The sequence below is a fragment of the Eschrichtius robustus genome, chromosome 1, assembly GCF_028021215.1.
Source record: "Eschrichtius robustus isolate mEscRob2 chromosome 1, mEscRob2.pri, whole genome shotgun sequence".
NCBI classification, from domain to species: domain Eukaryota; kingdom Metazoa; phylum Chordata; class Mammalia; order Artiodactyla; family Eschrichtiidae; genus Eschrichtius; species Eschrichtius robustus.
Window position 1 is genome coordinate 182850537 of NC_090824.1, and position 15307 is coordinate 182865843.

Below are 15307 nucleotides of genomic sequence, written 5' to 3' on the forward strand. Positions count from 1 at the left end.
CAGGCCTCAGTGCACTTATCTGTAAATGTGATATTTCAATTTATCTCTGAGGCGCCTTTCAACTATAGTATTCTTTATTTATTGCGTGTATATATATATATAATATCTATATAATAACAGGGTGATAAAGTCATTTTATATCCTTCTCTCTGAGTCATTCATTGTTTTTTCAAGCTTATTTCCTGCCTTGCCTTCCCTAGATTTCTTCCAAGGATTTTATCTCAGTAAGTGAAATACTGATAAATACCTTTACAAGAAGGGGCAACTTATATTGGAAGGTGGACTTTGCAATCCTGATGCCAGGTTTTTCTCCCCGTGGCATGTGTTAATAACTTGGTCCTTCTCACTGTGAGATGTGTCTTTAGGAAATGTATAATTGCCCCAAAGATGGGGGAGACGGTCTTCATTTTGCATGAAGAGTAATTATGCCGTTTGCATCGTATGTTCTAATAGAACTTGTGTCACTGCATACGTATTATTTTTAGATTTGGTTAAATACCTTGATGACTGCTGCCTGTCTTATGGAAAAGGTTTCTTCATTGCCTTGAGCGGATAAATAATTTAAAAATCACTTGAAGAATAAAAGAAGAGAAACATTGGGAAAGTTGATTAGGAGTAGGGGTGCAATGTGTAACCGGTAAAAATGTATGTATCTCCCCTTTTAGTATTTGTTCTAATTCATTATTAGATGTTCCATTTTCACACTTATTTAAAAGGCACCTAATCTAGAGAAGCAAATCAATATTTACAGTGCATTAGTGCCACAGAGAATTTGAGATCTTATGATGAGGGTTTATTGCTGTTTTATCCACTCTTCAAAGGAAGGCACACATCAAACAGCTGTCCGGGACGCGGTGACATCGTGCCCACCCCCATGTGCTTCATCCAGTAGCTTAATTATTGAAGATCCTCATCTTTGAATTTTCTTGTTAATATTTCAGAGGCTATACTTTGAAAATATATGTATTAAATAACTCAGAAGATTATGAGCAGAGAAAGTTTTATTATCGTGTTTTGAAAGGCATGGATTTTCCTAAAATGGAGGGTGAGGAATCGTAATAATAATGACCAAATTACCTGAAATGAGAAGCTCCCATTATTTCTAATTGCTCTGAAGAACACAAATTACATCAGATTATTAGTAATGCTGAAATAGGCCGTGAGCCCCAGAAATATGGAGCAAATTATAGGCAAAAAGGCCGTATTTGTATTTTATTTCTGTGAGGCCAAGACAAAATTGCATTCTTTCTGCAATATTATGCTTTATCAGTACAGTGAGAGGTGGGGAGCTTGTCAGATGAATCAGGCAGTTGTGTTTCGTGCTTCTTTTTGTTGATAAGACCAGGCCTTTGGAAGAATCTCTTTCCTTAAAATCAAGTTCGGTTCATCCATATACCTCACGCCAGTTGTGACTACTTCTGCACTGTTACCCACAACTCTGTGTATCTTCCTCCTCCTTTGCTGCTTGTAATACTTTCACTTATTTAGAGGCAACTGGTAATTCCTGTTGATACTATATTGAAATGGTTTTCTATTTTTTTCTAGTACATCTTCATAAATTGTTTTAAGTTCTGTTAGGATGAGGTTTGGTGGATGATTACTAGTATAGAAGTGTATCCAATGTGGAATCACACAATTTTTAGCATTAAAAGGATCTTCTGTCCCCATTAGTGCAGCCTCTGGTTTTATAGAAGGGGAGACTGAGATCCAATGAGGTGAACCAACATGCCAGGATTATGCGTTCAGGCCAGTGGTTCTTAATGTGTGTGGTCTATGGGTCCTTCACATCAATAAGGCTATTTCAGGGAGACTGTTAGGCAAAACTCTTTTCATGGTGTTCCAGAAACATTTTGTGTTGTTCACCGGGTTGACATGTGCACCAGTGGTGCCCAGACGCTGATGGGTAAGAGGCAGGCTCCTTGGCACAAAGTGAGATGGTAGCACCAAATGTATCCTTCACCCAACACACCCGCAGTTTAAGGAAAAAAGCCATTTTATCTACTATTCTTGATGAAGCAGCAAAATGATGACTTTTAAAAAATTCTGACCCTTGAGTACACAATTTAATATTTTGTGTGCCAGCATAGGCGGTAGGCATAAAGTACTTGTACATATTGAAGATCAGTGGTTTATTGAGAAAAACTTTCATGTGATAGTTTGAGTTGTAAGCTAAGGTAACCATTTTTAGTGGAACACTATTTTTGTTTGAAAGAAGGCTGGAAAAACTGTGCTTATTCAGACTTTGGTGTCTGGCAGGGTTTCTAGAAAATGGATGAAGTGAGCCTGTCACTACATGGCAAACGACTGACAATATTTGTTGCCAAAGATAACATTCAAGCTTTCTAGTAGAATTAGATTTTGGAAAAACTTATATCCCACTGTGAGTATGACAACTTCCCAGTACTTAATGATTTTTCTGATGGAATTGGTAATGATGTTCACATATGTGACTTTCTGATGTAAAGAAATATATCAACCTTCAGAAGATTGGCAAAACCCAATTAATAATATATTCCAAATAGCTAATGTTACAAAATTTGTCACAGGTAAAAGATCCAGTTCCAGGTGTAAGACAGACAAATGTTAACAAAGAATGGGAAGTTTACATTCCATACTGTAGCTAACCTTTGAGAAACTAATTTCTCAAGCTTTGGTGTGGTATCAAAGAAGAAGATATACAGTTATCTGAAAAGATTACTAACATTTGATTTCCCCTCCCAGCTAAATATTTGTGGAGCTCGTTTTTTCTTCATACACTAGGTCATATTGCAGCAGGTTGAATGCAGAAGCAGCAGTGAGAACCCAGATGTCTGCTACCGAGCAAAATGTGAAACAGTGCTGCTACCCCACTACATGTGCTTTATTTTGTAAAATTGTTTTCATAAAATTCTGTTGTTTATGTTAACATGTAATAGGTTTATTATTGTTAACTTAAAAATGAATAAATAAATATTAAAAATTTTTTTCAATTTCACTTCTAGTATGGTAAATATCCCTAGCTATAACCCACATAAACAAAACCTCTTTGGGGTCCTCAGTAGTTTTTAGAGTGTGTGAAAGGGTCCTGTGGTCAGAGTTGAGAAATACCGGTGTAAGTGGGTCTCGCTTGGGGCATGCTACATCATCTTATACATCATACTTCCTCTATTGAACCAGTAGAGGTTTTTTTTTTTCCTTCTCCTATTTAAGCATTTTTGAAATTGGGACTCCAGTTGTTTCAGTCTGTATGTATGGCTGATGTAACAGTTCTTTAACTCTCCCAAATCTAATGATGCTATTAGTTAAAATCAGTGTTTGATTTCTAGGTGTAAGTAATTTTACTGTGAAAACAACAAAATTCTTCCCTTTTACAAAATTGAGACTAATGTTTATATCTGCAAGTAGCTAGAAGTGGAGTTTGTTTTCCAATGAATGGTTGAATAATAGGATTAATTTCATGATTTGGGTGGTGATGGAGCACTGACCCAGGCGCCTCAAGTTCTGGACAGGAAACTGTCCCTGTGCTCCTCCTGTCACCTCTCCGAGCCTCCGCTTACTCATCTGTGAAGCAAGTTGCATGTTTCTCCACTGGGACTAATGTTAAAAACAAAAAAAGATTTAGATCCTTTCAAGTCACTGGTTTCTTAATGTTATTTAATCTGTGTGTGTGTGTGTGTGTGTGTGTGTGTGTATAAACTGGATGAACATGACATAATTTTCACACAACCATAAAACCAAGAAGAAATTATAAACCAATAAAATTGTAAATTTTCACCATCAGTGTGAGACACTGTGTCTAAATCGTAGGCAGTATGGGCGTGGACACGTGGTGTGTTACAGGGTCTTTATATTTGGACCCAGTTTTGCTGCCCATGTGCACTCTGATACTCTGTTCTTGCAGCTCAACAATTGCAAGAAAACCTTAACTTCAAGATCATCATGATGTCACTTGGCGTTCCTTTGTTGAGAACACGTTGTTTACTTTTTAAAATAAGTTCTGTTCTTTTCTCATTCGCCTGGTAATCAGATCTAGGACACCTTCCTGAATTTGACTGTGACCACCACTGTAACCTTGGGGTCTGAAACTGCATGGGGGTACTCAGTTAGAGGATGGTGCAAATGAAAGATCCAGACTGTCCTTATATTCATTTCTTTTATCGCTATCACTAAAATGAAAACAAGAAGTGGAATGAATGTGTGAGCAACTCGTAGGAAGGGCTGCCTAGTAGCACGTCTCCTGGGACATCCTTTACAGTGTGTTTGATGTAGATGCTGCCTGGGGGCTGTGCCCCAGCATCTCCCCAGAAGGTGCAACCCAAGGGTCTGCAGCCCTGCTGTAACCCCCTGGTCTCGAATCCTCTTTCTTTCCCTGCACCTAGAATTTTGAGAGTTACAGATACAAAGAGGTAAAGTGCTAATTATTTGTGTCTGTTTCAGACTAACAGATTAACACAGTGATCATGTCCCTTCAGAAGATGATGATCCTAATTATTCATCTAATCTGAATCATGTCTGCAATGTGTTTCTCTTGGGGAAATTTTCAGAAACAAGTTGAGTAAGCTGTTTTATTGTGTCCAAGTGAATTTGGTGTAATGTATAGTCCCTGAATTTATTTGGGGGTTGAAATGGACTTTCATGTGGTTATTTTATTATTGTGGGTACTGCTTTTAGTCATTACCTCTGTACCATTTTTAAAGGCCTTTTGTGAACTAATAGTGCTTCTTTTAGACTTAACACACACACACACACACACACACACACACACACACACAGAAATTGAGGTATACAGAATTCCTTAACAACTAAGTAATCAGCGACCCTGTAATTGGAAAGCAACAGAGCCCATATCTAAGGAGCATTATTGTTATTTCCCAGAAGTAGTTTATTCTTCTTCCTCACCATTTTATTGCTTTTCTGCTTACATTTTTGATTTTTGAATGTGGGAACAATTTTGTTAATTGGGAGGGAACTTTTTTATGGTAAGAGCATTGTACTATTAACACACATAGTTCCTTAGATGTATATTTTTGTGAACTTGTTTTGAGAGTGACTGTATAGTTCTTTGTTGTGTTTTATTTTTTTGGTGCAAATTATAAGCAGCAAGAGCTGTCACAAGATTTTACACACACTTTTTACACACTGAAAATTGAAAATTATTCTTCCCCATAATTTTCATGTATGTGTTTCTCTCAGCAAGTTAAGATAACCACCAACAATATTAAATGTTCAGTATATTTTTTTCTCTGGTAGTGTTATTCAGCCTCTTTCTTGGTTATCAAATCCTTTATTGGAAGCAAATGTTAAATGCAATATTATTATGATTCATATGCTTCTGTTTTCTCTGGTTGTTTCTAATTTGCTTTAACACATTGGATTGACAGTGGTTTAAATAGAACCTTCAATGTATGTAAATAGTCTATCTTTAGTTTCATATCCTCAAGGATCTCCGTAGCCACACCACTGAGCAAATGCATCAATATTCCAAAAACGTTTCTCATGGTAAATGATGAGTTTACTCCTTCACTGCTAAAGCTGCTTTGTTAGAGGCTTTTTATAAATATTTAACTTGTATCCTAGTTTTTGAAAACAGATTACTCTAAGCGTAATATCATCTAAAATTTTTGTCTTATGTTTATTATGCTTTTCACTCTGTTGATGTGTGGGGCTTTTGGTTCTGATTCTCAGTGCTACAGACTCATGTGCCTTTATTCTTCTCTCTGGTTTTGTAGTTCTGTTTCTTTTCTGTAACGGTGATCACATCTGCTAGGATGTTCTCAGTGCTACCATTACAAATTTTAGCCTGGGTTTGTTGTTGATTTTGCTGGAGTGGTTGCAAGCACACTGCTCTTTCATTGGAATACAGTTGCTAAAACACCATCTTTTATGTAATTGTGTATGTGAGTATATGGCAGACACTACCTGCGTACTGGTGTACTACTTTTAAGATTTCCGTTTTCTTAAGGATAAGAAACATGTCTGTGCTCTGTACTTTCTGATAATACTTTATTGAACAAACGTAATATTTTATTTAACAGACTTCTTTAATAGCCGAGCCAAACCAATATCAGGATGATGAGAACAGCAGTGGTGATTATTGTCGCTCTCTATTGAGTGCACACTGTGTGTCAGACACTGTCTTATGCACTTTAGCTCATTCAGTCCTCCCGGTACCCTTAGGAGAGAAGTACTGTTTTATTGCCGTTTGTGTAGGAAGGGACCACAGGCAGAGGACAGGGAGGCCACTTGCCCAGAGCCACACAGGTAACCAGTGTGAAGTGCAGATACCAGCCCGGCCTTCTCACTCCAGGTATCCTGGAGGTACCGTATTTCTTTTGCAGTGGGGTCTTTAAAGGGACTAAGGGAATTTCTATTTACGAGGCTGGCCCACTGTCACCTTAAGGTGTTATTCTATTCTTTAATCTTTTGATTTAACTACCTTTACCCTAACATGTAGTTTTCAGACGTTAGGTTATCTTTAATAACGCTGTTTTGTGTTGTAGATATGCCTCTTCACGTCCGACGAAGCAGTGACCCAGCCTTAATTGGCCTCTCCACGTCTGTCAGTGATAATAACTTCTCCTCTGAAGAACCTTCACGGAAAAACCCCACACGCTGGTCGACAACCGCTGGCTTCCTCAAACAAAACACCGCCGGCAGCCCTGCAGCCTGTGACAGGAAGGTAACTGCTTCTAGATCGTGTCCTCTTTCTATCCAGTAATGGGAGTCAGCCGTGGACCAGGCCCTTGCTTCCATGGCGTCCCTGCTACGTCCTCTGTGACCTTCACACCAAAGTTCAGATAACTTCTTCTTTTGTACTGCCCTTGAGTTTTCTGATTAAATCCTTGCTATATATTGTGTATCTATTTATGTATCCATTTTTGGAATGGATAATATGTTCCTATGATGAAGAATGAAACCTTTTAACAAGAAGTATGTACGCCTAAGGTCCCTCTCCTAAGACCTAACTTGTCTGCTGATCACCCCATGTCTCTTCCTGGGCAGCCCCATTATGAGCTTTTTGCATGTCCTTACAGGGATCTTTTGCGCATGTATAAGCACATATTCATGTTGGTCCCTGAGGTACATTAAAGAAATCACAGCATGTGAACCATTAAGGATGAAAGTGGGCGCCATCCATGGTCATTTTCTCTCTCTACTCAATTGAAACGAAATGGAAGTGTACTGTCTAGTCTTAATAATATTCTCTTCTTTGACCAAATTTAATTTGTCCATGACCTAATTTATTTAGTCTAAATAAATAAGCTTTATTTTAGTCTATTTAGTCTACTTTTTCCAATTTGTGTTAATGCTCCTTGTCATATATTCCTACAGAAGCCGTACCATCCCATTCTGTTATACCTCTAACCTTTTACCCAATGAGCTTTAAGCTGTGCTTGTCATTTTCACTGCTGAATCTATAAAATAGATTCTCAGCACACATATGTTGAATGAATTAATAAACATTTTTCAGTGCAGCCAGTAATTGAGCACCATACATATTGAGAAGTGTGGAAATATATTAATCACATATTAATAGTAAAAATCAATGTAGTTTGATATTTGCTTGATTTATCCTTTACATCTGTGTCAAAATACCTGTTTTAAATATTTCTTTTATCTTAGTTTCACATTTCAACAAACTCTTCTTCATACCAGTTCAAGTAAAGAAAAAAAAAAAAAAAAGAAGGGAATATGTAAGTTTAAACTGAGAAGAATCTACCAAGAAAATACAATGTACTATAGTCTGATTTTTTGGATGAGGGGTTTAACTCTTCTGTTATATTTTATTAGATATGTGATGAGCTTCTTCTCATTGAGATTAGCCTGAAAATTTAGAATGCTTTATCATGCAGTAGACTATTCAAAGAATCTGGTTTCTGAATAGGCCTCGTGACCTTTAATTTGTGTTCGGAATAGACCTGATTTCCATGGATATTCACAAATATATAACAAGTCAAGTTGGTAGTTTAAAAAAATTTATTACTTTAGAAAAAGGTTTTCGCTTAGTTGAAGGATAGGGGGTCAGAAGTCACTGAGGTAATCACAGTTTTCTTTTTAACTCATTCAACATCTTGGCTGTATGAGTCCGCTTCAGTTACAGCAGACAGAATCACAGGAGCTATTTTAAACATAAAAGGACTTAATATTGAGAATTTGCTTTTCAGAAAATTATTGGAAGGGCTAGAAGAGCAGACCATAGGCTGGGCCCCCAGGGCTTTCTGGACAGTGCAGTACAGCGTGTCTAGCTGGCCTGGGGAGGGGGCAGAGGTGCAGGACCTGGCGTCCTGCTGCCTGTGTTGGCCCAGTAGACGTTAGCACTGTCTCCACCTGTGCTCACCTTGCCGCCTGTCACCTGTGGAGCTGGGCCTGAACCCAGGAACACCCTAGAAAATGCCGTCATCTCCATGGCTTGCCACTAATAACAGCCCAAGAAAATCCCCTATTTCACAATTATCATTAAAATCTCAGGCTGTTGAATCCAAATGGGCAGAATGCAGTTTGCTCCAGATCCTTATGTCTAGGGGTGTCTGGGAAACGGACTTTAGCCTTCCAGGCTCTGCAGCCCAGGGAAGCTGCCTGGAGAGGATGGAGATGCTTATGGCCAGTTAACCATGTCCACCTCACTGCCATTCTCTTTTATTTTGTTTTATTTTTTGGCTGTGCCACGTGGCATGTGGGATCTTAGTTCCTCAACCAGAGATTGAACCTGCGCCCCCTGCAGTGGAAGCATGGAGTCGTAACCACTGGAGAGCCAGGGAAGTCCCTCATTCGTTCTCTTTTAAGTAACATGTGTCTATCATTGTAAAAAATTGGGCAACTAGTAGAATAGAACAAAATTACATTATCCATAATTCCAAACTCATCAACAACCAGTACTAAGATATTAGTGAACACACACACACACACACACAAAGTCGGAGTCATTCTTTGTCTACATATTTGCATCCTGATTATTTCTACATTTTTTTCATCTCACAGGGATTTCCCCTGGTGTGAATTTTATTAGAAAATAGTTTTAATGAACGCCAAGCATTCCAGGGTAGAGTATACTTTATTTATCATTCTCTTATTGTTGGACATTTATACTATGTTTTTTCACATTATAAGTATCAGCACTGTAAGACAAACTTGAATATAATTTTGTTTTAAAAATGGTTACTTTACCCAACAAGCTTTTTCCCTGTTGGGAGTGGTATTTAATGTAGCCAGATGCCTACACTTTCCCATGGCAGAGGCCTCGATTCACACACATATCACTAGATGGAATCGTATTCACGTACGACACACATAAAAGGCAATGTGTAATGAATTTGTCTTTTGAATTATCTTTGGCTTTACTTTTCGAATACCTATTTACTAAGTTTCCTAGTCTAGATTTTTAAGCTGTTTGTATTTTAGTCTGAGCCGTTTTTTTTTTTTTTAACAGGTATATGTCTGATAAATGCTGTCTTATTTTCAGTTATAAAACGACTTCCAATGTCTTCAATATTAAGAAAGGATGCTTGGACGAAAGCATACTTGCTTATCAGTGTTAAATTTATTTATTTCTGTTGCGTCCATGAGAGCTTACCTATGCTGGGCAATTTCAAGATGTTATAAATTCTTATCAGCATGTAGAGGTTTAGGTTTTCTGTATAAAAACACGGAAATCAATTAGTTAAGAGTTCACAGTCCTGTGATTCATTGATCTCTAATGGTTAATATAGGTTGGTGTTCTTGTATAACTCATCTGCATACGTAAGTAGCTTCTATTCTTCCGAGTTAAATAAGAAAAACAGTTTTAGTGTAATGTCACCGGTCAGTTAAAATCTCTTATTTCTGAACCCGGCAGTTCCTTTCTCGTGTGTGAGAACACGGCCACGTTGAACTCTCCCTTGTGGTTCAAAACCACAGATGAGAGGTGGAGTCTTCGCAGTTAAAACAGTGATACTGTTTCATCCCACTGTCGAGTTTAGAGGGCAAAGTTCACAGATTTTGATGATACTAAGCCAGGTGAGGGCTCCAAGAGACCAAGGGTGTCACGGGCTTCTGGATTTCTTAAATTCTGTCATAGTTTTATCTGGCCGTGAGGCATAGAGGGGAAGAGAATCTTGGCTTTTTTTCAAAGTTCTTTGGAACATTGGCTTATTCCTGTTACCCAGCTCTTGGTGGCTGACTGCCCTTTTCAACTCTTAGAGACCATTTTGCTCACAATTTGTGTGGAAAGTATCTTGCTGGAAGATGTATTTTCATTTGAGATTTTGTGTGTGCATATTAATACTTCATCTTGAGAAAGAGTATTTCAGTCAGTGTGAATTCTCAAGTCGTTTTGCCAACTCTTTAGCCATCCTTACTAGGTCCGTGTCCCTGTGAATGAAGAGGCCACCAAGGATGTGGGCAGGGTTTGATTCATTCCACTGTAATGAGGCACTTATCAGAATCAGTCTGCCATGAGGTTTTAGGAATCAGGTCTCTGTTCTGTTCGTTGGGCAGTGGTTGTAAGCTGTTGTTCCTTCCCGTAAATAATAAGAGGTGTTGTTTTTCTAAGTTATATTACCCCCCAACTAACATAGGTAGAATTAGCATAAAATCATATTTTGACTAGTTTCCAAGAGAGATTCTTACCTGATCAGGGAAGGGGAGGAAAGTGGTAAGAGAACATATTGCCTTGGCGTCATTAGGTTAAAAAATTTTTATTTCCCATTTCTTAAAGAGATGTTTAAGAACATCTCTGGATGTTTCTGACCCTCTGGGTTTATTATTTCTGTTTGATTTAGTTGCTTGTCACATTTGATATCTTTCCAATACCCCTGATGCATGCAAACTCTTGGAAGAGGTGCTGTCTTAATTATGTCTTTGTCACCTCTCTTTCCATTACATTCAAAGCAATGTGAGATCTTCCTTCTAACTTTAGAAAATGATTTTTACAAATCCTTCTTGTGGTATATTTTGAGTCCCCAAACAGTTTTTTTTTTCCCCCCGATAATAGTATTTCTTGCTCTTTGCATTTTCTAAAGTAATGAAACATAGAAAGAAGCAGATAAGTAATTTGGGGTCTTGATGATGAGTGTTGACATTTGGTGTATGAGTTTGAGGACTTCTGTGGAGCATAGTATAGCTCTACACAGATGGTGGCTGTTCTTGGTACCAATGGGGAGTCATCCAATCAGTACAGTTTAACTTCCTGCCTTTTTCCCTAATCTGTGTTATACCAAGAGCATTTTCCTTTGTCTTGTAAGTATCGATACTTCGCACAAGGTTCTATTAGGGTAATGATTTTCTGGAGTTGTTTATTAACTTTATTTGGTGATTTTTCTTGTTGCTTAACATATTTATACTTTAGCCTTTTTTTTCTTTTTTTTTTTTTTTTGTTCTTATAAGTAACCTTTAGAAGTACCCTTCAGAGAATATCCTTATATACCAATTTATGTTGACATCTCTGATTATTTTCTTAGAGCTGATTCCTTAAGTAGACTTATTTGACCAAGGAAACAAACATTTTTAAAGCTGTTGATAATTGCTTCCCATAAATTCATGAATAATAAAGTGAAAAGTACTTATGATGTATAAAGAGCTCTGTGAGAAGTCCTAGATGGGGTGGGCTGGGGGATGAGGGGTAGGATGCAGAGCACCAAGAAGCAACTGGTACTGTTTCTGAGTTCCAGGACTTACTGTCTTATTGAATAGTTTAATAGTTCCATTTGGCTGTGTATCAGAATTACCTGTGGACTTTTAAAAGATGAAACACACTTATACCAATAGATTCATTTACCCATTTCAGGACGTTTGTGTGTTTTTATTTAAAGCTTCTCTGTTCATTCCTGGGCACAGTCTTTTTTAAAGAACTTGGGTCCAGCGGGAAGCGGAAGGTATCTTTGTCTGTCAAGAGATGGCAAATAGGAATATAATCGTTATTTTGATATGTCTTCGTTTGGGCTAATTTTTCTATCTTAGAATAGAATCTGGAACATTTAGCATATTTGGTTTTGTGACACTTCACTTCTTTTCACTCTTAGCTCAAATTTTTAAATGAAAAGCGATTAATTTTTTTTTTCAGTTTTTTTTTAAAAGTATTACAACACCCCATTGAGATAATGGATCCTATCTTATCAATACAAGACTAGAACAGGAAATCTATTTCTAGATAGAAGCTATGACAAAAGCACTGTTTCTGTTTACTGTTACTTGGTGCATCCCCCCTCCCCTCCAATCTTAGTTCAAGTGCATTTGAATATGTAAGGTCAGGACACTGAATTCCCAGCATTAGGGTCACCAATCAGGCACAAGAAACCTCCAGAAAATGTCTGCTCCCTGTTTTACTGAGAGCAAGAAAACCTTTGCAGTTGATACACAGACAATGCAATAGCAATGACATTTGAATCCTGCTCCACGTGGCTCTTTAAAATAGCTGCTTACTGGCTCATTCATTCATTCGTTTGTTCATTCATTGTAAAATGATATTCTATATATGTTATATATATAACTGAATTACTTTGCTGTACACCTGAAACTAACACAACACTGTAAATCAACTATGCCTCAATTAAAAAAAAAAAAAGAAATGGATATTTGCTCTCTTTAGAATTTAAAAAAAAAATGAGAACTTTTCTTTTTATGCAGGACCTTTGTAAAAGCTTATAATCTTGATCAAGTAATTAAGTACAGACATTAAAAAATAAATAAAGTGATATTCTAAATTTACCTATTTTTTGCTTTCTCATCCTCTTCTCAAACCTTTGGCTTCTTAGTCTGCTTCTTCTCATTTTTTCTTTCTAATGTGGGAGGTGAGTCATATTGGTAAATTTTTTATTTTTGAATTAGTCCATTTGACCAGCTGGCTATTAAAAAAAAGTTGTCTATCCTTTGGTTATTTATGGGCCAACCATAGCTGCCAGCTAGTTACAATAACCATCTAAAACCTCAAAGGATGGGCTAAGAAGTTTTTTAAAACTACGTTTCCTTTGCGAGAGCCCTATAGCTATGTTTAATTTTCTGGGGTATTTGCTTCAAGGGAAATCCAGCTGAGACCCAGGTCTTAGGCTATCTTGCTACAACATTTGTACTTCCTGTAAAAGGCCTCTAAAACTATAAATTTCACCCTTCTGTTTTGCATATTAAAAGATCTTAATTTGAATGCACTGCATTTTTGTTCAGTAAGTGATGGTTCTACTCATTTTTTTTTTTTTTTTTTTAATTTAGTGTATCCTTTTTGCTCTATTTTGATTGACCTTGTTCCTGATCTGATCACATTGGAAGGGAGCGTTTCTATTGTGATTCAGTTTAGAGCCTGGTTTTTTTTTTTTATAGATTTATTTATTTATTTATTTATTTTTAGCTGTGTTGGGTCTTCGTTTCTGTGCGAGGGCTTTCTCTAGTTGCGGCGAGCGGGGGCCACTCTTCATCGCGGTGCGCGGGCCTCTCACCATCGCGGCCTCTCTTGTTGCGGAGCACAGGCTCCAGACGCGCAGGCTCAGTAGTTGTGGCTCACGGGCCCAGTTGCTCCGTGGCATGTGAGATCCTCCCAGACCAGGGCTTGAACCCGTGTCCCCTGCATTGACAGGCAGATTCCCAACCACTGCGCCACCAGAGAAGCCCCGGTTCTACTCATTTTTAAAATAGACTAACCTCAAGTGCCAAGGTGCCCTAGCCTGAGCTGTTAATAACCGAGACTCATCTATTTCTGTGTCACATTTAGGAATATAATCCCCTTTCACATACTTTAAATATTATAATTTGTGTTCCAAGTTATGAAATCCTAAGGTGCTATTGAGAAAATGTTTAAGCCTGGGTATGATATTTTTAGAGTTCACAAACCGTTCCAGGAATATAAATCCAAAGCAATTTCAGAATCCTCGTTGAGCACCCTCAAAGTTGCATATCATACAGAGGGAAATGAAGATGTTATACCCGTTTTTCTTGATTTGGGAGAGGAGACCAGGAACTGGCACTGATTAAATTATATTGAACAAAAATTCACGTATTCTTTAGACACTTGAAAATATTTTGGCCTCATTTCATCTTTCTAAGTTGGTGTCTATTTTTAATTTTTAATACTTTAGCTTATAAACATACCTACTTCGGGTCATGAAGTCACGTCCTGTTATTAAAGAGAAGAGCCTAGTGAGGTGCTGGACTGCGGTACCTGGTGTTTGCGTCCCAGCCGCTGGGGCAGCTCTGTTTTAATTTGCATGTGTTCTAGGTGCCATGATGTGCTGGACTGCCTTTGGGGCAACGGTTTTTACAGGGTGGGGATAGAAATGGTTTCCATCTGTCCCATCTCCAAACTGTACTGTTTCTGAGGTTTTGGTATTTTCGTGTAATGATAGCCAAGTTGATCTGAGTACTTGCTTCTTGCTGGGTGTGTTATGTGTTGTATCTCATTTAATCGCCTTCTGAAGTGTAAGTAGTGTGGCCATTCCCAGTTTATTGATGAGGAGGTAGAGCCTGAGAGAGTTTAAATAATTCACCTAAGAATTAAACCAACTGCTGAAAGATAAAGTTGTGTTATGAATCTCAATTGTCCTGTTTCATATTCTGTGCTCTTAAGTATGCCACCCACTTTCCAACATACTTACAGACTTTATATATTGCCCAGTGTTCATTTAGTTGAATATTTTAAACTGTAAAATATTTCATAACCACCTTCTCATTTCTATCACCTCTAAAACTTTCTGTTAAGCAATTAAAATAGGAATATAAGAATAATCAGCATTTATTATTAAAACCAAAATAATTTTTAAAATCTCACCAAGTCTATATTATATCTTCACATCTTAGTCTTGAGTGAAAATATGCTAGCATCATTAATATCACTACTAATAATCTGATTTTGTTAACTGATCTCCATTTCTTTACCCTTTTTTGGGGGAACTTTTGTCTTTGTTTTTTCCAATCCTTGTGATTGATATTTTTATCATTGTTATTGCGAAATTATATACTCAGGCCTCTTCCTGATATTTTATGTGTGGTTGTTCAAAACAGCTTAACAACAACAAAGTAAATAATGATATAATTGGATTTTAATCGAAAGACCAGAATAAATATCCACGAGACTACGGTGATACTAATAAATGATTGAATAAAAAATAAAATGGGGAAAAGGTCCAAATTTCCTTGCAGGAGAATTCCAAATAATATATGTTATACTTCCCCCTCCAGAAGGTGGAGCTTAATTCCCCTCCTCTCGAGGATTGGCTGCCCTTAGTAATTTGTTTCCAAAGAGTAGAGGATGGAATGAGAAAAACATTAACTCTATAGTGGGGAACTGTGGTGAACTGACCTGAACCCCGTGGTCAAGGTTAGTATCACTAGTGATAATTCATGGTGATGGCATGAGCCCCTGATGTAG

The 15307-nt window shown here is 37.5% G+C and overlaps 1 protein-coding gene across 18 annotated transcripts in view; it reads left to right on the forward strand.

Annotated features, from left to right (window-relative positions):
* PARD3 (par-3 family cell polarity regulator) overlaps window positions 1-15307 on the forward strand; it is a 625594-nt gene that overhangs the window by 276437 nt on the left and 333850 nt on the right. For all 18 annotated transcript variants that reach the window (XM_068560845.1, XM_068560771.1, XM_068560818.1 and 15 more), the window contains exon 4: window positions 6480-6658. In XM_068560845.1, coding sequence (XP_068416946.1) covers window positions 6480-6658 — 179 coding nt within the window. The remainder of the gene's footprint in view (window positions 1-6479; window positions 6659-15307) is intronic.